This window comes from Melozone crissalis, unplaced genomic scaffold (genome assembly GCF_028551555.1).
Source record: "Melozone crissalis strain CALT ecotype California unplaced genomic scaffold, PUWL_Pcris_2 ptg000568l_1, whole genome shotgun sequence".
In the NCBI taxonomy this organism is placed as follows: domain Eukaryota; kingdom Metazoa; phylum Chordata; class Aves; order Passeriformes; family Passerellidae; genus Melozone; species Melozone crissalis.
The window spans coordinates 677-24,763 of NW_026536260.1; the positions used below are offsets into that span (position 1 = coordinate 677).

At 49.4% G+C, this 24,087-nt stretch overlaps 1 protein-coding gene across 1 annotated transcript; it reads right to left on the bottom strand.

The window, feature by feature from the left end:
• Positions 1 to 406: 406 nt before the first annotated feature.
• Positions 407 to 23,430, bottom strand: LOC128950384 (long-chain fatty acid transport protein 1-like; the record flags this gene model as incomplete). The annotated part of the gene is given in 11 exon segments (XM_054295267.1): positions 407 to 544; positions 6,219 to 6,345; positions 9,634 to 9,843; positions 11,556 to 11,665; positions 13,592 to 13,683; positions 15,853 to 15,922; positions 17,397 to 17,558; positions 18,224 to 18,262; positions 18,431 to 18,716; positions 18,718 to 18,796; positions 23,264 to 23,430. Coding segments are annotated over 11 exon segments (1,480 nt in total), but the record flags the coding sequence as incomplete, so codon positions are not given.
• Between the last annotated feature and the right edge of the window lie 657 nt (positions 23,431 to 24,087).

Sequence of the window (24,087 nt, forward strand, 5' to 3'; positions counted from 1 at the left end):
GCCGGAATTCCAGGAATTCCCATGGAAAGTGGGAAAAAACCCAAAAATTCACCTGACAATGGGGAGAAGACCCCAAAACCAATCCTGGAATTTTTCGCCGTCGCTCCAGGAAGTCCCCATTGACTCCTGAGCCCTTTGGGGCGTCCCGAGGGGGAAAATCCCGGGATTTGGGGTGGGAATTCCAGGAATTCCCATGGAAAGTGGGAAAAAACCCCAAAACGTCACCCAAGAATGGGAAAAGACCCCAAAACATCCCCTGGGAACGGCGAGAAGACCCCAAAACCAATCCTGGAATTTTTCGCCATCGCTCCAGGAAATCCCCATTGACTCCCGAGCCTTTGGGGCGTCCCAGGGGTGAAATTCCCGGGATTTGGGGCCGGAATTTGGGAATTCCGGCGGGGACCACCTGACAGGTAGGCCTGGTCGCCCTTGGCCAGCACGTCGTGCGCGATCTTGCTGCGCGTGGCGCCGGCGCTGACGTAGCCGTCGAAGCGGCGCAGGGGGTCCCGCTGGTCGATGCGGCCCACCAGCAGGCCGGGCTCTCCTGGAATGGGAACGGGATCCCAAAATCCGTGGGAAAAATGGGAATGGGATCATGGAATCCATGGGGAAATGGGAATGGGGTCCCAAATTCCCAGGGAAATGGGAATGGGGTCCCAAAATTCAAGGGGAAATGGGAATGGGATCATGGAATCCATGGGGAAATGGGAATGGGGTCCCAAATTCCAGGGAAATGGGAATGGGGTCCCAAAATTCAAGGGGAAATGGGAATGGGATCATGGAATCCATGGGGAAATGGAATGGGGTCCCAAATTCCATGGGGAAATGGGAATGGGATCATGGAATCCATGGGGAAATGGGAATGGGATCATGGAATCCATGGGGAATGGGAATGGGATCCCAAAATCCATGGGGAAATGGGAATGGGATCATGGAATCCATGGGGAAATGGGAATGGGATCATGGAATCCATGGGGAATGGGAATGGGATCCCAAAATCCATGGGGAAATGGGAATGGGATCCCAAATCCCCAGGGAATGGGAATGGGATCATGGAATCCATGGGGAAATGGGAATGGGGTCCCAAATCCCCAGGGAAATGGGAATGGGATCCCAAATCCATGGGAAAACTGGGAATGGGATCATGGAATCCATGGGAATGGGAATGGGGTCCCAAATTCCATGGGGAAATGGGAATGGGATCATGGAATCCATGGGGAAATGGGAATGGGATCCCAAAATTCGTGGGAAATGGGAATGGGATTGTGGAATCCATGGGGAATGGGAATGGGGTCCCAAAATCCATGGGGAAATGGGAATGGGATCATGGAATCCATGGGGAATGGGAATGGGATCCCAAATTCCATGGGGAAATGGGAATGGGATCATGGAATCCATGGGGAATGGGAATGGGATCATGGAATCCATGGGGAAATGGGAATGGGATCATGGAATCCATGGGGAATGGGAATGGGGTCCCAAATTCCATGGGGAAATGGGAATGGGGTCCCAAATCCCCAGGGAAATGGGAATGGGATCCCAAATCCATGGGAAAACTGGGAATGGGATCATGGAATCCATGGGGAATGGGAATGGGGTCCCAAATTCCATGGGGAAATGGGAATGGGATCATGGAATCCATGGGGAAATGGGAATGGGGTCCCAAAATTCGTGGGAAATGGGAATGGGATTGTGGAATCCATGGGGAATGGGAATGGGGTCCCAAAATCCATGGGAAATGGGAATGGGGTCCCAAATTCCATGGGGAAATGGGAATGGGGTCCCAAATTCCATGGGGAAATGGGAATGGGATCCCAAATTCCATGGGGAAATGGGAATGGGGTCCCAAATTCCATGGGGAAATGGGAATGGGATCATGGAATCCATGGGGAATGGGAATGGGATCCCAAATTCCATGGGAAAAATGGGAATGGGATCATGGAATCCATGGGAAAATGGGAATTCCATCCCAAAATCCATGGGGAAATGGGAATGGGATCCCAAATTCCATGGGGAAATGGGAATGGGATCATGGAATCCATGGGGAAATGGGAATGGGATCCCAAAATCCAGGGGAAATGGGAATGGGATCCCAAATTCCATGGGGAAATGGGAATGGGGTCCCAAATTCCATGGGAAATGGGAATGGGATCACGGAATTCATGGGAAATGGGAATGGGATCACAGAATTCATGGGAAATGGGAATTCCATCCCAAAACCCCCAAGGAAATGGGAATGGGATCCCGGAATCCATGGGAAATATTTGGGATCAGCTCCAGATGACCCCAGAAATTTATGGGAATGACAAAGGAATGACCCCAAATTTTTTGGGATCGAGTCAAGACGACCCCAAATTTTTTGGGATTGAACTAAGAGGACCCCAAAATTTAGGAGATCCACTCGATATGACGCCAAAATTTATGGGAATGGCAGAAAACTACCTCAAATTTTTCGGTATCAACTCAAGATAACCCCAAAATTTATGGGATCAACTCAAAATGACCCCAAATTTTTTGGCACCAACCCCATCCAACCCCGAGCCCTTTGGGATTCCCCAACTCCTGCCCCCAATCCCAGGTGGAAAATCCCATTTGGGACCCCCAAACCCTGGGGAATGCCCAATTTTTTGGGGCCAAAAAGGGGATTTTTGGTTCCATTTTGGGATCAACTCGAAATGACCCCAAATTTTACGGGATCAACTCAAAATGACCCCAAAATTTACGTGTATGGAAGAGAATGACCCCAAAATTCATGGGATCAACTCAAGATGACCCCAAATTTTACGGGATCAACTGAAAATAACCCCAAAATTTATGGACATGGGAGTAAATGACCCAAAATTTTTTTGGGATCAACTCAAAATGACCCCAAATTTTTTGGACCAACCCGGAGCCCTTTGGGATTCCCCAACTCCTGCCCCCAATCCCGGGTGGAAAATCCCATTTGGGACCCCCAAACCCTGGGGAATGCCCAATTTTTTGGGGCTAAAAAGGGGATTTTTGGTGAATTTTGGGATCAACTCGAAATGACCCCAAATTTTACGGGATCAACTCAAGATGACCCCAAAATTTATGGGAATGGCAGAGAATTACCTCAAATTTTTTGGGGTCAACTCAAAATGACCCCAAAATTTACGTGTATGGAAGAGAATGACCCCAAAATTTATGGGATCAACTCAAGATGACCCCAAATTTTACTGGATCTACTGAAAATACCCCCAAAATTTATGGACATGGGAGTAAATGACCCAAAATTTTTTTGGGATCAACTCAAAAGGACCCCAAATTTTACGGGATCAACTGAAAATAACCCCAAAATTTATGGACATGGGAGTAAATGACCCAAAATTTTTTGGGATCAACTCGAAATGACCCCAAATTTTATGGGATCAACTCAAAATGACCCCAAAATTTATGGGAATGGAAGAGAATGACCCCAAAATTCATGGGATCAACTCAAGATGACCCCAAATTTTACTTTACGGGATCTACTGAAAATACCCCCAAAATTTATGGACATGGGAGTAAATGACCCAAAATTTTTTGGGATCAACTCAAAATGACCCCAAATTTTTTGGACCAACCCCGAGCCCTTTGGATTTCCCAACTCCTGCCCCCAATCCTGGGTGGAAAATCCCATTTGGGACCCCCAAACCCTGGGGAATGCCCAATTATTTTGGGGCCAAAAAGGGGATTTTTGGTTCCATTTTGGATCAACTCGAAATGACCCCAAATTTTACGGGATCAACTCAAAATAACCCAAAATTTATGTGTATGGAAGAGAATGACCCCAAAATTTATGGGATCAACTCAAGATGACCCCAATTTTTACGGGATCTACTGAAAATAACCCCAAAATTTATGGACATGGGAGTAAATTACCCTAATTTTTTTGGATCAACTCGAAAGGACCCCAAATTTTACGGGATCAGCTCAAAATGACCCCAAAATTTATGGGAATGGAAGAGAATGACCCCAAAATTCATGGGATCAACTCAAGATGACCCCAAATTTTACTGGATCTACTGAAAATAACCCCAAAATTTATGGACATGGGAGTAAATGACCCAAAATTTTTTTGGGATCAACTCGAAATGACCCCAAATTTTACGGGATCAGCTCAAAATGACCCCAAAATTTATGGGAATGGCAGAAAACTACCTCAAATTTTTGGGCTCAACTCAAAATGACCCCAAAATTTATGGGATCTGCTCAAGACAACCCCAAATTTTTTTGGGATCAACTCAAAATGACCCCAAATTTTTTGGACCAACCCGGAGCCCTTTGGGATTCCCCAACTCCTGCCCCCAATCCCGGGTGGAAAATCCCATTTGGGACCCCCAAACCCTGGGGAATGCCCAATTTTTTGGGGCTAAAAAGGGGATTTTTGGTTCAATTTTGGGATCAACTCGAAATGACCCCAAATTTTACGGGATCAGCTCAAAATGACCCCAAAATTTATGGGAATGGAAGAGAATGACCCCAAAATTCATGGGATCAACTCAAGATGACCCCAAATTTTACTGGATCTACTGAAAATAACCCCAAAATTTATGGACATGGGAGTAAATTACCCTAAATTTTTTTGGGATCAACTCGAAAGGACCCCAAATTTTACGGGATCAGCTCAAAATGACCCCAAAATTTACGTGTATGGAAGAGAATGACCCCAAAATTCATGGGATCAACTCAAGATGACCCCAAATTTTACGGGATCTACTGAAAATAACCCCAAAATTTATGGACATGGGAGTAAATTACCCTAAATTTTTTTGGGATCAACTCGAAAGGACCCCAAATTTTACGGGATCAGCTCAAAATGACCCCAAAATTTATGGGAATGGAAGAGAATGACCCCAAAATTCATGGGATCAACTCAAGATGACCCCAAATTTTACTGGATCTACTGAAAATAACCCCAAAATTTATGGACATGGGAGTAAATGACCCAAAATTTTTTTGGGATCAACTCGAAATGACCCCAAATTTTACGGGATCAGCTCAAAATGACCCCAAAATTTATGGGAATGGCAGAAAACTACCTCAAATTTTTGGGCTCAACTCAAAATGACCCCAAAATTTATGGGATCTGCTCAAGACAACCCCAAATTTTTTTGGGATCAACTCAAAATGACCCCAAATTTTTTGGACCAACCCGGAGCCCTTTGGGATTCCCCAACTCCTGCCCCCAATCCCGGGTGGAAAATCCCATTTGGGACCCCCAAACCCTGGGGAATGCCCAATTTTTTGGGGCTAAAAAGGGGATTTTTGGTTCAATTTTGGGATCAACTCGAAATGACCCCAAATTTTACTGGATCAACTCAAAATAACCCCAAAATTTACGTGTATGGAAGAGAATGACCCCAAAATTTATGGGATCAACTCAAGATGACCCCAAATTTTACGGGATCTACTGAAAATAACCCCAAAATTTATGGACATGGGAGTAAATTACCCTAAATTTTTTTGGGATCAACTCGAAAGGACCCCAAATTTTACGGGATCAGCTCAAAATGACCCCAAAATTTATGGGAATGGCAGAAAACTACCTCAAATTTTTGGGCTCAATTCAAAATGACCCCAAAATTTATGGGACCTGCTCAAGACAACCCCAAATTTTTTTGGGATCAACTCAAAATAATCCCAAAATTTACGGCACCAACCCGGAGCCCTTTGGGATTCCCCAACTCCTGCCCCCAATCCCGGGTGGAAAATCCCATTTGGGACCCCCAAACCCTGGGGAATGCCCAATTTTTTGGGGCTAAAAAGGGGATTTTTGGTGAATTTTGGGATCAACTCGAAATGACCCCAAATTTTATGGGATCAACTCAAGATGACCCCAAAATTTATGGGAATGGCAGAGAATTACCTCAAATTTTTTGGGGTCAACTCAAAATGACCCCAAAATTTACGTGTATGGAAGAGAATGACCCCAAAATTTATGGGATCAACTCAAGATGACCCCAAATTTTACTGGATCTACTGAAAATAACCCCAAAATTTATGGACATGGGAGTAAATGACCCAAAATTTTTTTGGGATCAACTCAAAAGGACCCCAAATTTTTTGGACCAACCCGGAGCCCTTTGGGATTCCCCAACTCCTGCCCCCAATCCCGGGTGGAAAATCCCATTTGGGACCCCCAAACCCTGGGGAATGCCCAATTTTTTGGGGCCAAAAAGGGGATTTTTGGTGAATTTTGGGGTTTTGGGGCCCACCTGGGGCGCAGGGGATGCAGAGGCCGCGGGAATCCCGGAGCAGCTCCAGCGAGTCCGGACGGACGCGGAGCAGCCGAACGGGGTAAACGTTGGGCAGGAGGCGGCTGTTGAACCCACAGGCGCCCACCTGGGAGGGAAAAATTGTTATAAAATGGGAAATTTAAAAAAAAAAAGGGGAAATTTAAAAAAAAAATGGGGAAATTTAAAAAAAAAATGGAGAAAATCGGTTGAGAAATGGGGGAATTAGGGGAAAGAAATGGGGAAAAACGGCTGAAAAATGGCGGAGAAATGGGGAAAAAGCTGCACAAAAATGGGGAAAATCAGGCGAGAAATTGAGAAAAATGGGGGAGAAATGGGGGAAATTTATTAAAAAATGGGAAATTAAAAAAAAAGGGAAATTAAAAAAAATAAAGGAGAAAATCGGGCGAGAAATGGGGGAAAACGGCCGAAAAATGGGGAAAATGTTGGGCAGGAGGCGGCTGTTGAACCCACAGGCGCCCACCTGGGAGGGAAAAATTGTTATAAAATGGGAAATTAAAAAAAAAATGGGGAAATTTTAAAAAAAAATGGAGAAAATCGGTTGAGAAATGGGGGAATTAGGGGAAAGAAATGGGGAAAAACGGCTGAAAAATGGCTGAGAAATGGGGAAAAAGCTGCACAAAAACGGGGAAAATCAGGCGAGAAATTGAGAAAAATGGGGGAGAAATGGGGGAAATTTATTAAAAAATGGGAAATTTAAAAAAAAAAGGGAAATTAAAAAAAAATAAAGGAGAAAATCGGGAGAGAAATGGGGGAATTACGGGAAAAAAATGGGGAAAATCGGCCCAAAAATGGTGGAAAAATGGCTGAGAAATGGGGAAAAAGCTGCACAAAAATGGGGAAAATCAGGGGAGAAATTGAGAAAAATGGGGGAGAAATGGGGGAAATTTATCATAAAAAGGGAAATTAAAAAAAAAAAGGGAAATTAAAAAATTGAGAAAATCAGGAGAGAAATGGGGGAATTAGGAAAAAAAAAGGGGAATTTTTAAACAAGTTTTGGACCCATTTTTTCCCTTTTTTTTCCCTTTTTTTCCCACCTTCAGTTTTTTTCCAATTTTTTCCGGATTTTTTCTGTATTTTTGAGGGATTTTCCCCCAGTTTTCCCACCTTCAGTTGCACTCGGTGGCCCCGTAAAACTCCCATTTTTTTCCCATTTTTTCCCCATTTCTTTGCCATTTTTTGCCCATTTCCCCCCCAATTTTTCCCCAATCTCTCCCCAGTTTTTCCCCATTTTTTTTTAGGATATTTTTTTCATTTTTCCCCATTTTCTCTCACCTTCCCATCGAGGTTGGCCACGCTGCGGTTGCACTTGCTGGCCCTGTAGAACTCCCATTTTTTAAGGGATTTTTCCCCCGTTTTTTGCCCGTTTTTTCTCCATTTTCCCCTCGATTTTTGAGGCGATTTTTTCCACATTTTTTGCCCATTTTTCCCCAATTTTTCCCCATTTTTTCCCCACCTTCCCGTCAAGGTTGGCCACGCTGCAGTTGCATTTGGTGGCGCCATAGAACTCCCATTTTTTACCCCATTTTATTCTCATTTTTCGCCTGTTTTTCCTTGATTACTCCCCCATATTTTCCCCAATTTTTGGGGGATTTTTTCCAGATTTTTTCCCCATTTTTCCCCATTTTCTCTGACCTTGCCGTCAAGGTTGGCCACGCTGCAGTTGCACTCGGTGGCGCCGTAGAACTCCCATTTTTAAGGGATTTTTCCTCAATTACTCCCCCATATTTTCCCCAATCTTTTCCCGATTTTTCCCAGATTTTTTGCCCATTTTTCCCATTTTTCTCCTAATTTTACCCCACCCTTCCATCGAGGTTGGCCACGCTGCAGTTGCACTCGGTGGCGCCGTAGAACTCCCATTTTTAAGGGATTTTTTCCCTGTTTTTTTCCCATTTTTCCCCCGTTTTTTCCCCAATCTTTTCCCAATTTTGGGGGGATTTTTTTGGGGATTTTTGTGGATATTTTGGGTATTTTCCCCACCTTTCCATCGAGGTTGGCCACGCTGCAGTTGCACTCGGTGGCGCCGTAGAACTCCCATTTTTAAGGGATTTTTTCCCTGTTTTTTTCCCATTATTCCCCTGATTTTCCCCAATCTTTTCCCAATTTTGGGGGGATTTTTTTTGGGGATTTTTGTGGATATTTTGGGTATTTTCTCTGACCTTTCCATCGAGGTTGGCCACGCTGCAGTTGCACTCGGTGGCGCCGTAGAACTCCCATTTTTAAGGGATTTTTTCCCTGTTTTTTTCCCATTTTTCCCCCGTTTTTTCCCCAATCTTTTCCCAATTTTGGGGGATTTTTTTGGGGATTTTTGTGGATATTTTGAGTATTTTCTCTGACCTTTCCATCGAGGTTGGCCACGCTGCAGTTGCACTCGGTGGCGCCGTAGAACTCCCATTTTTAAGGGATTTTTTCCCCGTTTTTTGCCCATTATTCCCCTGTTTTTTCCCCAATCTTTTCCCAATTTTGGGGGGATTTTTGGGGGGATTTTTGGGGATATTTTGGGTATTTTCTCTGACCTTTCCATCGAGGTTGGCCACGCTGCAGTTGCACTCGGTGGCGCCGTAGAACTCCCATTTTTAAGGGATTTTTTCCCTGTTTTTTTCCCATTATTCCCCTGATTTTCCCCAATCTTTTCCCAATTTTGGGGGGATTTTTTTTGGGGATTTTTGTGGATATTTTGGGTATTTTCTCTGACCTTTCCATCGAGGTTGGCCACGCTGCAGTTGCACTCGGTGGCGCCGTAGAACTCCCATTTTTAAGGGATTTTTTCCCTGTTTTTTGCCCATTATTCCCCCGTTTTTTCCCCAATCTTTTCCCAATTTTGGGGGGATTTTTTTGGGGATTTTTGTGGATATTTTGGGTATTTTCTCTGACCTTTCCATCGAGGTTGGCCACGCTGCAGTTGCACTCGGTGGCCCTGTAGAACTCCCATTTTTTCCCGTGTTTTCCCCGTGTTTCCTCAATTACTCCCCCACATTTTCCCCAATCTTTTCCTGATTTTTCCCAGATTTTTTGCCCATTTTTCCCCATTTTTTCCCCACCTTTCCGTCGAGGTTGGCCACGCTGCAGTTGCACTCGGTGGCCCTGTAGAACTCCCATTTTTAGCCCATTTTTCCTCAATTTCTCCCCCATATTTTCCCCAATTTTTTCCCAATTTTGGGGGGATTTTTGTGGATATTTTGGGTATTTTCCCCACCTTTCCATCGAGGTTGGCCACGCTGCAGTTGCACTCGGTGGCGCCGTAGAACTCCCATTTTTAAGGGATTTTTTCCCTGTTTTTTTCCCATTTTTCCCCCGTTTTTTCCCCAATCTTTTCCCAATTTTGGGGGGATTTTTTTTGGGGATTTTTGTGGATATTTTGGGTATTTTCTCTGACCTTTCCGTCGAGGTTGGCCACGCTGCAGTTGCACTCGGTGGCGCCGTAGAACTCGCCGATGCGGGCGATGCCGAAGCGTTCGCGGAACGGCGCCCAGAGCGGCGCCCGCAGCCCATTGCCCACGGCCAAACGCACCCGGTGCCGGCGCTCGGCCTCGCGGCGCGGCTGGGCCAGCAGGTACCGGCACAGCTCCCCGATGTACTGCACCACCTACATGGGAAATGGGGAGAAAAGTGAAAAATTTGGGGTTTGGGGGTGAAAAAATGGAGTTTTGGGGTGAAAAAATGGGGTTTTGGGGTGAAAAAATGGGGTTTGGAGTCAGTCACAGGCTGGGCCAGCAGGTACCGGCACAGCTCCCGATGCACTGCACCACCTAAAGGGGAAAATGGGGGGAAAATACAGGATTTTGGTAAAAAATGCCAAAACAAAAGAGGATTTTCAGCAAAAAATCCCCAAAAAAATGGGATTTTGGGGTCAAAAAATGGGGTTTGGAGTCAGTCACAGGCTGGGCCAGCAGGTACCGGCACAGCTCCCCGATGCACTGCACCACCTAAAGGGGGAATTGGGGAGAAAAGTGAAAAATTTGGGGTTTGGGGTGTGAAAAATGGAGTTTTGGGGTGAAAAAATGGGATTTTGGGGTGAAAAATCACTAAAAATTGGGATTTGTGTGATGGCCAAGCTGGGCCAGCAGGCACCGGCACAGCTCCCCGATGTACTGCACCACCTGGGGGAGAAATTGGGGAAAAAGTAAAAAAATTGGATTTTTGGGTGAAAAAATGGAGTTTTGGGGTGAAAAAATGGATTTTGGGGTGAAAAAATCACTAAAAATTGGGATTTAGAGTTGGTCACGGGCTGGGCCAGCAGGCACCGGCACAGCTCCCCGATGCACTGCACCACCTAAAGGGGGAAAATGGGGAAAAAAGTGAAAAATTTGGGTTTTGGGGTGAAAAAATGGAGTTTTGGGGTGAAAAAATGGGATTTTGGGGCAAAAAATCACTAAAAATTGGGATTTAGAGTTGGTCACGGGCTGGGCCAGCAGGTACCGGCACAGCTCCCTGATGTACTGCACCACCTGGGGAGAAATTGGGGGAAAAAGAAAGGATTTTGGTAAAAAATTGCCAAAAAAAATGGCATTGGGGGGAAAAATCCCGGAAAAAATGGGATTTTGGGGTGAAAAAAATGGGATTTTCGGGCAAAAAATCACTCAAAAATGGGATTTGGATCAGTCAACGCCGGGGCCAGCAGGTACTGGCACAGCTCCGCCATGGACTGCACCACATACAGGGAAATTGGGAAAAAAAACGGGATTTAGGGAAAAATGCCAAAAACAAAGGGGAGAAAATGGGGGAAAATGAAGGAAAAACCAGAAAAAATGTGAAAAATGGGAAAATGGGGAAAAATGGGGGGAAAACGAAGGAAAGATGGGAGAAAAATGGAAAAAGTGGAGGAAAAAAAAAGAGGGAAAAATGGATGGAAAATGAGAGAAAAAATGGAAAAAAATTGCGAATAAAATGGGGGGGGAATGGAGGAAAAAGGTGGGAAAAATAGGGGAAAAATGAAGGAAACATTAGGGAAAAAATGGAGAAAAATGGAGAAAAAAATGTGGGAAAATGGAGAAAAAATAGGGGAAAATGAAAAGAAAAATTAGGGAAAATGGAAAAAGCACAGAAAAAATGGGGGAAAATGAGGCGGGAAATGGGGGAACTGAAGGAAAAATGGCACAAATGTGGAAAAATGTGGGGAAAATATGGGGAAAATGGGGGAAAACGAAGGAAAAATTAGATAAAAAATGGAGAAAAATGGAGAAAAAAATGGGGAAAATGGGGGGAAAATGAGGGGAAAAAAGGGGAAATGGGGCAGAAAAGGGGAAAATGGGGAAAAAAGAGGAAGAAAAGGGGAAATCCGTGGATTTTGGGGCTCACCGTGCAGCGATATTTGACACAATCGTCCCAAAATCTGGAGGCCGAGAATTTCCTGCGGATGACGACGGTGAGGCCGTGCAGGAGGCACTGCCCCACCCCCAGGATGTTCCCTGGAAATCGGGAAAATTTGGGAAAATTTGGGGTAAATTCGGGTTTTTGGGGTGTTTTGGGGTGGGTCAGGGACTGCCCCAGCCCCAGGATGTTCCCTGGAAAATTCCAGAAAATTTGGGAAAATTTGGGGTAAATTTGGGGTGGGTCAGGCACTGCCCCACCCCCTGGATGTTCCCTGGAAAATTCCAGAAAATTTGGGGTAAATTTGGGGTGTTTGGGGTGGGTCAGGGGCTCCCCCACCCCCTGGATGTTCCCTGGAAAATTCCAGAAAATTTGGGAAAATTTGGGGTAAATTCGGGGTTTTTGGGATGTTTGGGGTGGGTCAGGAGCTGCCCCACACCCAGGATTTTTCCTGGAAATTCCAGGTAAAATTGGGGTAAATTTGGGGCAAATTTGGGTTAAATTCAGGATAAATTCGGGGTAAATTTGGGGTCAATTTGGGGTTTTTGGGGTGTTTGGGGTGGGTCAGGGGCTCCCCCCACCCCCAGGATGTTCCCTGGAAATCGGGAAAATTTGGGGTCAATTTGGGGCGGATTTGGGATAAATTTGGGGTGGATTCAGGTTAAATTCAGGTTATATTTGGGATAAATTTGGGAAAAATTTGGGATGTTTGGGGTGGGTCAGGAGCTGCCCAACACCAGGATGTTCCATGGAATATTTGGGGTAAAATTGGGATAAATTCAGGATAAAATTGGGATAAATTTGGGGTAAATTTGGGTTCAATTCAGGGTAAATTTGGGGTGGATTTGGGATAAATTTCGGATATTTGGGGTGGGCCAGGCACTGCCAGCACCCAGGATGTTTCCTGGAACATTCCAGAACAAATTGGGATCAATTTGGGATAAATTTGGGTGGATTTGGGATAAATTTGGGATATTTGGGGTGTTTGGGATGGGTCTGGCACTGCCCACCCCAGGATGTTCTCTGAAAAATTGGGGTAAATTTGGGGTCAATTTCGGATAAAATTGGGATAAATTCCAGATATATGGGGGTAAATTTAGGATGGATTTGGGATAAATTTGGGGTGGATTTAGGATGGATTTGGGATAAATTTCGGGACACATTTGGGGTAAATTCGGGATATTTGGAGTGTTTGGGATGGGTCCGGCATCCAACACCCAGGATGTTCCCTGAAAAATTGGGGTCAATTTGGGACAAAATTGGGATAAATTCCAGATATATTGGGGTAAATTCGCGGTAAATTCCAGATATACTGGGGTGAATTTGAGGTAAATTGGGGATAAATTTGGGGTGGATTTGAGATAAATTTGGGGTGGATTTGGGATAAATTTGGGGTGGATTTGAGATAAATTTGGGGTGGATTTGAGATACATTTGGGACACATTTGAGGTAAATTTTGGATATTTGGGTTGTTTGGGATGGATCCAGCACTGCCCAACCCCCAGGATGTTCCATGGAACATTCCAGAACAAATTGGGATAAATTTGGGATACATTTGGGATCAATTCGGGGTAAATTTGGGGTGGATTTGGGGTGGAAGAAGGGAGAAGGAGGAGGAGGAGACAGGAAGAGGGAAAGGAAATGGAGAAAATAAAACAGGAATGGAAATGGGAAAGGAGGAAGAGGAGGAGGAGGAGGAGAGGAAGGGAAGAAGAAGGAGGAGGAGGAAGAGGAAGGAGAGGAGGAGGAAGAGATAGAGGAGGAAGAGAGGAAGAGGAAGAGGAGGAGGAGAGGGAGAGGAAGAGGAGCAAGAGAAGGAGGAAGAGGAAGAAGAGATAGAGGAAGAGGAGGAAAAGGAGGAGAGGAGGAGGAAGAGGAAGGGGAGGAGGAAGGAGAGGAGGAGGAAGAGGAGGAGCAAGAGAAGGAAGAGAGAAAGAAAAGAGGAAGAAGAGGAAGAGGAGGAAGAAGAGGAAGAGGAGAACGAGACGAGGACGAGGATGAGGACGATGAGGAGGAAGCAGCACCTGCAGAGTGGTAGAGCGGCAGGCAGGTGTAGATGACGTCATCGGGGCGCATCCGGAAGGCGAAATAACCAAAGGCGGCGATGCGGAAATACCTGGGGGGGGAGGGGCACAGCTGGAGACACCTGAGATACACCTGGGCACAGCTGGGCACAGCTGGAGGCACCTGAGATACACCTGGGCACAGCTGGGCACAGCTGGAGTACCTGAGATACACCTGGGCACAGCTGGGCACAGCTGGAGACACCTGAGATACACTGGGCACAGCTGGGCACAGCTGGGGACACCTGAGATACACCTGGGCACAGCTGGGCACAGCTGGAGAAACCTGAGATACACCTGGGCACAGCTGGGCACAGCTGGAGGCACCTGAGATACACCTGGGCACAGCTGGGCACAGCTGGGGACACCTGAGATACACCTGGGCACAGCTGGGCACAGCTGGGCACAGCTGGAGACACCTGAGATACACCTGGGCACAGCTGGGCACAGCTGGAGGCACCTGAGATACACCTGGGCACAGCTGGAGTACCTGAGATACACCTGGGCACAGCTGGGCACAGCTGGAGACACCTGAGATACACCTGGGCACAGCTGGGCACAGCTGGAGGCACCTGAGATACACCTGGGCACAGCTGGAGACACCTGAGATACACCTGGGCACAGCTGGGCACAGCTGGAGACACCTGAGATACACCTGGGCACAGCTGGGCACAGCTGGAGGCACCTGAGATACACCTGGGCACAGCTGGAGTACCTGAGATACACCTGGGCACAGCTGGGCACAGCTGGAGTACCTGAGATACACCTGGGCAAACCTGGGACACCCATGGCCACACCCACCGCTGACCACACCCATCCATGGCCACACCCATTGATGACCACACCCATGACCAGCCCATTCCCAACCACATCCACAATCACACCCACCAATGACCACACCCACCAATGACCACACCCACCAATGACCACACCCACCATTGACCACACCCACCATTGACCACACCCACCAATGACCACACCCACCATTGACCACACCCACCATTGACCACAACCCACCCCTGACCACACCAATGACCACACCAGTCACAGGCCACGCCCACCAATGACCACACCCACCAATGACCACACCCACCAATGATCACACCCACCATTGACCACACCAGTCACAGGCCACGCCCACCAATGACCACACCCACCAATGACCACACCCACCAATGAACACACCCACCATTGACCACACCAGTCACAGGCCACGCCCACCAATGACCACACCCACCAATGACCACACCAGTCACAGGCCACGCCCACCAATGACCACACCCACCAATGACCACACCCATCCATGGCCACACCAGTCACAGGCCACACCCACCATTGACCACACTCACCAATGACCACACCAGTCACAGGCCACACCCACCAATGACCACACCCACCAATGACCACACTCACCATTGACCACACCAGTCACAGGCCACACCCACCAATGACCACACCCACCAATGACCACACCAGTCACAGGCCACGCCCACCAATGACCACACCCACCAATGACCACACCAGTCACAGGCCACGCCCACCAATGACCACACCCACCAATGACCACACCAGTCACAGGCCACACCCACCATTGACCACACCCACCAATGACCACGCCCACCAATGACCACACCCACCAATGACCACACCAGTCACAGGCCACACCCACCAATGACCACACCCACCAATGACCACACCAGTCACAGGCCACACCCACCAAAGACCACACCCACCAATGACCACACCAGTCACAGGCCACGCCCACCAATGACCACACCCACCAATGACCACACTAGTCACAGGCCACGCCCACCAATGACCACACCCACCAATGACCACACCAGTCACAGGCCACACCCACCAAAGACCACACCCACCATTGACCACACCAGTCACAGGCCACACCCACCAATGACCACACCCACCAATGACCACACCAGTCACAGGCCACACCCACCAATGACCACACCCACTGCTGCCCACACCCATCATTGACCACACCACGACCACACCCATCAACGACCACACCCACGACCACGCCCACCAATTACCACACCCATTCCTGACCACACCCATCAATGACCACGCCCATAACCGCCCACACCGTGAGCACACCCACCAATGAGACCACGCCCATGGCCACACCCATTGCTGGCCACACCCATTGCTGGCCACGCCCGTGGCCACGCCCAGCCCGGCCCCGCCCCCGGCCCCGCCCTCACCTGCTGTGCACCACGATGGCCGCCTTGGGCAGGCCGGTGGTGCCCGAGGTGTAGATGTAGAACAGACGGTCTGGGACGAGAAAATGGGGCAAAATCAGGGGAAATCGGGAAAAACGGGGATAAAAACGGGGAAAAAACGGGGAAAAAACTGGGAAAAAATGGAGAAAATTGGGGAAAAATGGGGGAAATTGGGGAAAAATGGGGGAAATTTGGGATAAAATCGGGGAAAATTGGGGAGAAATGGGGAGAAATCGGGCAAAATCAGGGGAAATTGGGAAAAATGGGGATAAAATTGGGGAAATTGGGGAGAAATTGGGGCAAATCACGCGAAATCGGGAAAAAATGGGGGAAATTGGGGGGAAATGGGGAGAAATCGGGCAAAATCAGGGGAAATTAAGAAAATAATGGGGATAAAATTGGGGAAATTGGGGAAAATCAGGGAAAATGGGGATCAAGTTGGGGAGAAATGGGGCAAAATCAGGGGAAATTGGGAAAAAATTGAGAAATTGGGGAAAATCGGGGAGAAATGGGAATAAAATTGGGGAAAAATCAGGGGGAAATCTGGGAAAATTGGGGAAATTGGGGAAAATCAGGGAAATGGGGGGAAATTTCAGGGAGAAATGGGGATAAAATTGGGGAAAATTGGGGAAAAATCAGGGGAAATCGGGGGAAATTGGGAAATTGGGGAAAATCAGGGAAGAATTTGGAAAAAATGGAGGAAAACGGGGAAAATCAGGGAAAACTACAGAAAAATCAGGGGAAAATTGGGTGGAAAATGGGAAAAAAAGGGGGGGAAATCGGGGAAAATCAGGGGAAATCAGGAAAATGGGGGGAAATACCAAAAATCATGGAAAATGGGGGGAAAATGGGGGAAATGGGGGAAAAAACATGGGAAATTGGGGTGGGGAACAAACTGGGGAAAATGGGGGAAATTTTGGGGGAAATGGTGGAAAATGGGGAAAAATCAGGGAAGAATTAGAGAAAATTAGGGAAAAAATCAGGGAAAAATCAGAGGAAATTCAGAGGAAATTCAGAGGAAATTCAGAGGAAATCGGGAAAAATGGGGGAAAATGGGAAAAAAATCAGGAGCGAGGAAATTGTGAGAAAATCAGAGGAAAATCAGAGAAAAATTAAGGGAAAATGGGGTAAAAATCAGGCAAATTTGAGGAAAAATTAGGGGAAAGATCAGGGTAAAATGGTGGAAAATCAGGGAAAATCAGGGAAAATAGGGAGAAATGGGGGGAAATTTGGGAGAAATGGGGGGAAATCAGGTTAAATGGGGGAAAATGGGGAAATTGTGGAAATTAGGGAAAAATTAGGGAAAATCTGGGAGAAAAATCAGGGAAAAATCAGGGAAAATCAAGGGAAATATTAGGGGAAAATCGGGGGAAATTGTGGAAAATTAAGAAGAAATCAGTGAAAAATTGGGGAAAATTATGGAAAAATCCAGGGAAATCAAGGGAAGATTGTGGGAAAACGGGAGAAAATCGGGGGAAATTGGGAAAAATTAGGGGAAAATGGGGGAAATTGTGGGAATTTTGTACCGTCCATGCCCTTGCCGGGCCCGTCCTGCAGGGGCGTTTTGGGGGCTCTCTCCAGGAGGGGCTCCAGGGCCTGGGTCCCCTCTGGGATGGGCCCCAAATCCGGGGGGCCCCAGGAGAATTTCTGCAGCCTCGGGCCCAGGGCAGAGCTCACCTCGGAGAGGGCTGCAAAAAACGGGAGAAAATTCCTCAAAAACGGGAGAAAATTGCACTGGAAAATTGGATTTATCGTGGAAAAAAAAAAATTGATTTTTAAATGGGGGGAAGTCCCTGAAAAATGGGGTGAAATTCCTTAAAAATGGCCCCTCCCTGCTCACCTGAGCCCACCTGAGCCCCTCTCTGCCCATCCCTGCTCACCTGAGCCCCTTCCCCAGCTCACCTGTGCCCACCTGTGCCCACCTGTGCCCTTCCCCAGCTCACCTGTGCCCACCTGTGCCCACCTGTGCCCTTCCCCACCTCACCTGTGCCCACCTGTGCCCTTCCCCACCTCACCTGTGCCCACCTGAGCCCACCTGTGCCCTTCCCCACCTCACCTGAGCCCACCTGTGCCCTTCCCCAGCTCACCTGTGCCCACCTGTGCCCACCTGTGCCCTTCCTCACCTCACCTGTGCCCACCTGTGCCCTTCCCCAGCTCACCTGTGCCCACCTGTGCCCACCTGTGCCCTTCCCCACCTCACCTGTGCCCACCTGTGCCCTTCCCCACCTCACCTGTGCCCACCTGTGCCCTTCCCCACCTCACCTGAGCCCACCTGTGCCCACCTGTGCCCTTCCCCACCTCACCTGAGCCCCTCCCTGCCCACCTGTGCCCACCTGTGCCCACCCTCTCTCACCTGCTCCCAGCTCAGTGCCGAACACCACAGCCTGTGCGCCTGCGCAGGTGATGCCGTGCAGCAGCCCCTCCCCGCGCAGGTGCGAGCTGTGCCCACCCTGCTCACCTGAGCCCTTCCCCACCTCACCTGTGCCCACCTGAGCCCACCTGTGCCCACCTGTGCCCACCATCTCTCACCTGCTCCCAGCTCAGTGCCGAACACGATTGCCCGTGCGCGCTGCGCAGGTGATGCCGTGCAGCAGCCCCTCCCCGCGCAGGTGCGAGCTCAGCAGCGCCGCCTCCGCGCCGGCCTTGGCCCAGCCGAGCCAGAGCGCCACGAACTCGGGCCGGGACTCCATGAACACGGCGACCACGGCGCCGGCGCCGAGCCCGCGGCCGCGGCACAGGTGCGCCAGCGCGTCGGACACCCGGTCCAGGTGCGAGAACGACCACGCCGCGCCCGACGCCGCGTCCACCAGCGCCGCCTTGGCCGGGACGCGCCGCGCCACCGCCGCCGAACAGCGCCGGCACCGAGCGGCACCGGCGGCGGTGCCGGGACAGCTGGAACCGCACGCGGAGCAGCACGTACAGGCCGCTGAAACGGGGAAAAAAGAGAGAATTTCGGTGAAATTCTGGGGATTTTGTAGTGAAATTTGGGGGGTTTACAGTGAAATTTGGGGTTTTTATGGGGATTCAGGGCCCTGGGACAGCGCCGGGACAGCTGGAACCGCACACGGAGCAGGACCCAAAGGCCGCTGAAACGGGGAAAAAAGAGAGAATTTCGGTGAAATTCTGGGGATTTTATAGTGAAATTTGGGGGGTTTACAGTGAAATTTGGGGTTTTTATGGACATTCAGGGCCCTGGGACAGCGCCGGGACAGCTGGAACCGCACGCGGAGCAGGACCCAAAGGCCGCTGAAACGGGGAAAAAAGAGAGAATTTTGGTGAAATTCTGGGGATTTTATAGTGAAATTTGGGGTTTTTACAGTGAAATTTGGGGTTTTTTATGGGGATTTTGGGTGAAAGTTGGCGTTAAGCCATGGGAAATTTGGGTTAAAGCACAGCCAGTGCAGGACACGGAGAAGAACCCAAAGTCCACTGGAAAATGGGGAAAAAACAAGAATTTTGGTGAAATTTCGGGAATTTTAGAGGGATATTTGGGGGTTTTGGGGTGAAATTTGGGGGTTTGGGGTGAAATTTGGGGTTTTTATGGGGATTCAGGGCCCTGGGACAGTGCCGGGACAGCTGGAGCCGCACGCGGAGAAGGACCCAAAGGCTGCTGAAATGGGAAAAAAAAATGGGAATTTTGGTGAAATTCTGGGGATTTTGCAGTGAAATTTGGGGATTTTATGGGGATTTTGGGCAGAAATTGGGGTTGAACCGGAGCCGGCAGAAACGGTGCCGGACACGGAGAAGAACCCAAAGTCCATTGAAAAATGGGGGGAAAAAAAAGGGAATTTTGGCGAGAAATTTGGGGTTTTGGAGTGAAATTCCATGAATTTTGGGGTGAAATTCCATGAATTTAGGACTGAAATTCCAAGGATTTTGGAGAGCAATTCTGGGAATTTTGGGCTGAAATTTGGAGCTTCTGGAGTGAAATTCCAGGGATTTTGCAGAGAAATTCTGGGAATTTTGGACTGAAATTTGAGGGTTTTGGAGTAAAATTCCACGAATTTTGGAGAGAAATTCTGGGAATTTTAGGCTGAAATTTGAGGGGTCTGGAGTGAAATTTGGGGATTTTATTGGAATTTTGGGGGCCTTGCACTGAAATTTGGGATTTTTCAGGATTTGTGGATTGGAGCCAGTCACGGAGCAGCACCCAGAGCCTGCTGGAAAATGGGGAAAAAAATGGGAATTTTGGGCAAATTTCTGGGAATTTCATGGGAATTTGGGGGAGAAATTGGGAATTAAACTCAACCAAAATTGGAATTAGTCGGGATTAAAGTTGTGATTAAAGCAGGGAGAATTTAATTTTAACTCTGGAGTTAAATTCAACCCCAGGCTCGAGGTGACCCCGGGCTAAAATTAAACCGGGCTAAAATTAAATTAAAGGAGAAGGAAATTAAACTGGGCTGGAATTGAAATTTTGAATTAATTCAAATTAAACTGGGCTGGAATTGAAATATTGAATTAATTCAAATTAAACTGGGCTGAAATTTAAATATTTAATTAATTCAAATTAAACTGGGCTGAAACTAAAATTATTGGGGTTTTGCTGAGGGGTTTCCACATTTTGTATTATTTTAGGGGGATTTTCCACATTTTCCATGGTTTTCCCTATTTTCCACCATTATTTAACCTCTCCAAGGCATTTTTCCCAAGAAAAATTCATTTTTGGGGAGCTTTTCCCTGTTTTCCATGATTTTTTGGGGGGGAAATTCAATATTTTCTGGATTTTTGTGGCAGTTTTCTACATTTTCCATGATTTTTGAGGGGTTTTCCCTATTTCTATTATTTTTTGCTGTATTTCCATGTTTCCCCTCATTTTTGGAGATGTTTTCCCCGCAAGTTTCTCATGATTTTGAGGGAATTTCCACTTTTCCCATTGTTTTTGGGGTCTTTTTCCACATTTTCCATAATTATTTTGGGCATTTTCTTACATTTTTAATTATTTTTAAGACTTTTTTCCTATTTCCCACTTTTTTTTTTTTTTGCTGTTTTTAAGCAAACCTCATCCCCCCCAAATTTTCTGAGTTTTTCCCCTAAAATTTTAATCAGGACCCCAAAAAAAGGCCGGAATTGGGAATTTCCCTTTTCCTTTTCTTTCTTCCCACCCGGAAAATCAGGGAATTGTCGAGGCCAGAAAAGTTGGAAAAGTCCCAAATTCCCTTTTTTTTAGGGCTCCCAGGGAATTTGGAGCTGAAATTTTTTGGCAGAGGGAACAGAGGAGCCTTTGAGGGATCCCAAAAAAAAAAGAATAAAAGGAGTTTTGTTCTCCTGGATTTGGGGTTTTTTGGGGTTCCCAGGGGGAGAAAAGGGAAAATTTGGGGGTTTTTGGGATAAAATCTGGGGATTTGGGGAATTTTAGGGGGAGGATTTTAGGAGGAATCCAAATTTTTGGGGGGGATTTTGTTTTTTTTGGGGTTCCCAGGGGGAGAAAAGGGAAATTTTGGGGTTTTTTTTTGGGATGAAATCTGTGAGGTTTGGGGGATTTTAGGGGGATTTTTGGGGGCAAATCCCAATTTTAAGGAGATTTTTAGGGGGAATCCCAATTCCTGCTGAAGAAACCACAAATTTTGGGGGAAAAGGAAAATTCCTGATTTTAGGAGGCCCCAAATCCATGGGAAAAGGGGGATCCCAACCCCTGGGGGTGAGGGGAGCCCCAAATCCTTGGGAATTTGGGGGGAAAAAGGGAAATTCCTGATTTTTGGGGGGGGCTAAAATCCATGGAATTGGCAGGGGCAGGTTTGGGGTCAAAGTCAGGAATTTGGGGTCAGAATTGGAGTTTTGGGGTCAGGTTTGGGGTCAGGTTTGGGGGTTTGGGGTCAGTTTTGGGTCAGGGTCAGTGTTGGGGAGTTTTGGGGTCAGGTTTGGGGTTTTGGGGTCAGGTTTGGGGTCAGGTTTGGGGTCAGGTTTGGGGTTTTGGGGTCAGGTTTGGGGTCAAGGTCAGGGGTTTGGGGTCAAGGTCAGTTTTGGCGGGTTTGGGGTCAAAATTGGGGTCAGGTTTGGGGGTTTGGGGTCAGTTTTGGGTCAGGGTCAGTGTTGGGGAGTTTTGGGGTCAGGTTTGGGGTTTTGGGGTCAGGTTTGGGGTCAAGGTCAGGGGTTTGGGGTCAGGTTTGGGGTCAGGGTCAGTTTTGTGGAGTTTTGGGGTCAGGGGGTTCGGGAGGGACAGGGAAGTTCAGGGTTTGGGGTCAGGGGGTTTGGGATGGTCAGAATTTGGGGTTTGGGGTCAGAATTTGGGGTTTGGGGTCAGAGTTTGGGGTCAGTGGGTTTGGATGGTCAGAGCTCGTCGGGGGTTTGGGACCAGGGGGCTTTGGGGTCAGGGGGGTTCGGGAGGGTAAGAGTTTGGGGTTTGGGGTCAGGGATTTGGGTTTTGGGGTCAGAGTTTGGGGTTTGGGGTCAGGGATTTGGGTTTTGGGGTCAGAGTTTGGGGTTTGGGGTCAGGGATTTGGGTTTTGGGGTCAGAGTTTGGGGTTTGGGGGTCAAGGACTTTGGGATCAGGGGGTTCAGGAGGGTCAGAGTTCAGGGTTTGGGGTCAGGGATTTGGGGATGGTCAGAGTTTGGGGTCAGGGGGCTCAGGAGGGTCAGAGTTCGGGGTTTGGGGTCAGAGTTTGGGGTCAGGGGGCTCAGGAGGGTCAGAGTTCGGGGGTTTGGGGTCAGAGTTTGGGGTCAGGGGGTTCAGGAGGGTCAGAGCTCAGGGTTTGGGGTCAGGGATTTGGGTTTTGGGGGTCAGAGTTCGGGGTTTGGGGGTCAGAGTTCGGGGTTTGGGGTCAGAGTTTGGGGTCAGCGGGGTCAGTGCCGGCCTTGGGGACAGAGGGGGTCAGCGTGGCTCAAAGCGGGGTCACCGGGGGGGTCCCGCCCGATGTCCCCTCACTGTCCCCGGTGTCCCCCAACCCCGCCCCGGGTGTCCCGGTGTCCCCAAGCCCCTCCCGGAGTCCACAAGCCCTCCCGGTGTCCCCCAAACCCCCCCCGGTGACTCACAAGAGGTCTCTCGGTGCCGTTTTCACGATGATCCGGAGCGGCCGCCACCCCCCGGTGCCCAGCCCCAGCCCCAGCGCCGTCCCCCCGGTATCCCCGGTGTCCCCAAGCCCTTCCCGGTGTCCCCGAACCCCCCCGGTGACTCACAAGAGGTCTCTCGGTGCGGTTTTCACGAGGATCCGGAGCAGCCGCCACCCCCCGGTGCCCAGCCCCAGCCCAGCGCCGTCCCCCCGGTATCCCCGGTGTCCCCCAAGCCCTTCCCGGTGTCCCCGAACCCCCCCGGTGACTCACAAGAGGTCTCTCGGTGCGGTTTTCACGAGGATCCGGAGCAGCCGCCACCCCCCGGTGCCCAGCCCCAGCCCCAGCCCCGTCCCCCCGGTATCCCCGGTGTCCCCAAGCCCTCCCGGTGTCCCCGGTGACTCACAAGAGGTCTCTCGGTGCCGTTTTCACGATGATCCGGAGCAGCCGCCACCCCCCGGTGCCCAGCCCCAGCCCCAGCGCCGCCGCCGCGCTCCAGCCCCACGGGGCCCCGAGCAGCCGCAGCAGCCCCAGCGAGCCCAGCGAGAGCGCGACCGGCCCCGCCGGGTGCATGGCACCGGCACACCGGGAACACCGGGGCAACGGGGGGAAATGGGGGTAACGGGGGAGAACAGGATAATGGGGGTAACGGGATACCCGGGATAACGGGATAACCGGGAAAATGGGGTAACCAGGATAACGGGGGTAACGGGAGTAACGGGAGTGACAGGGGTGACGGGATCACCGGGATAATGGGAGTACCGGAATAACCGGGATAATGGGGGTAACCGGGATAGAGGGATAACGGGGGCAACAGGGGGAACCGTGATAACCGGGGGAAAACCGGGAACGGGATGGGGGAATGGGAACCGGGATGGGGAACGGGAACCGGGATGGGAGAGCGGGGAACCGGCCGGGAGCGGGGACCGAGATGGCGGAAGGGGCTAACGGGGACCCGGACGGAGCCGGGACGGGGGGGAAGGATCCGGTTCGGGGCTCAGGAGGGAACCGGGATGGGGGAACGGGAGCCGGGAACCGGCAGCGACCGCGGCTGGGAGAGGCAGCGGCGGCGGGGAAGCTCCGGGGACCGGGCAGAGGCTGCGGGGCTGGCTCGGGGCTCCGAGGGTCGGGTCGGGGCTTCTGACGGGATCCGGGACGCGGCTCCGGGGCCGGCTCAGGCCTCAGCGCTGGCTCCGGGGGTCGGTTCGGGGACTCCGGGCCCGCTCCGGT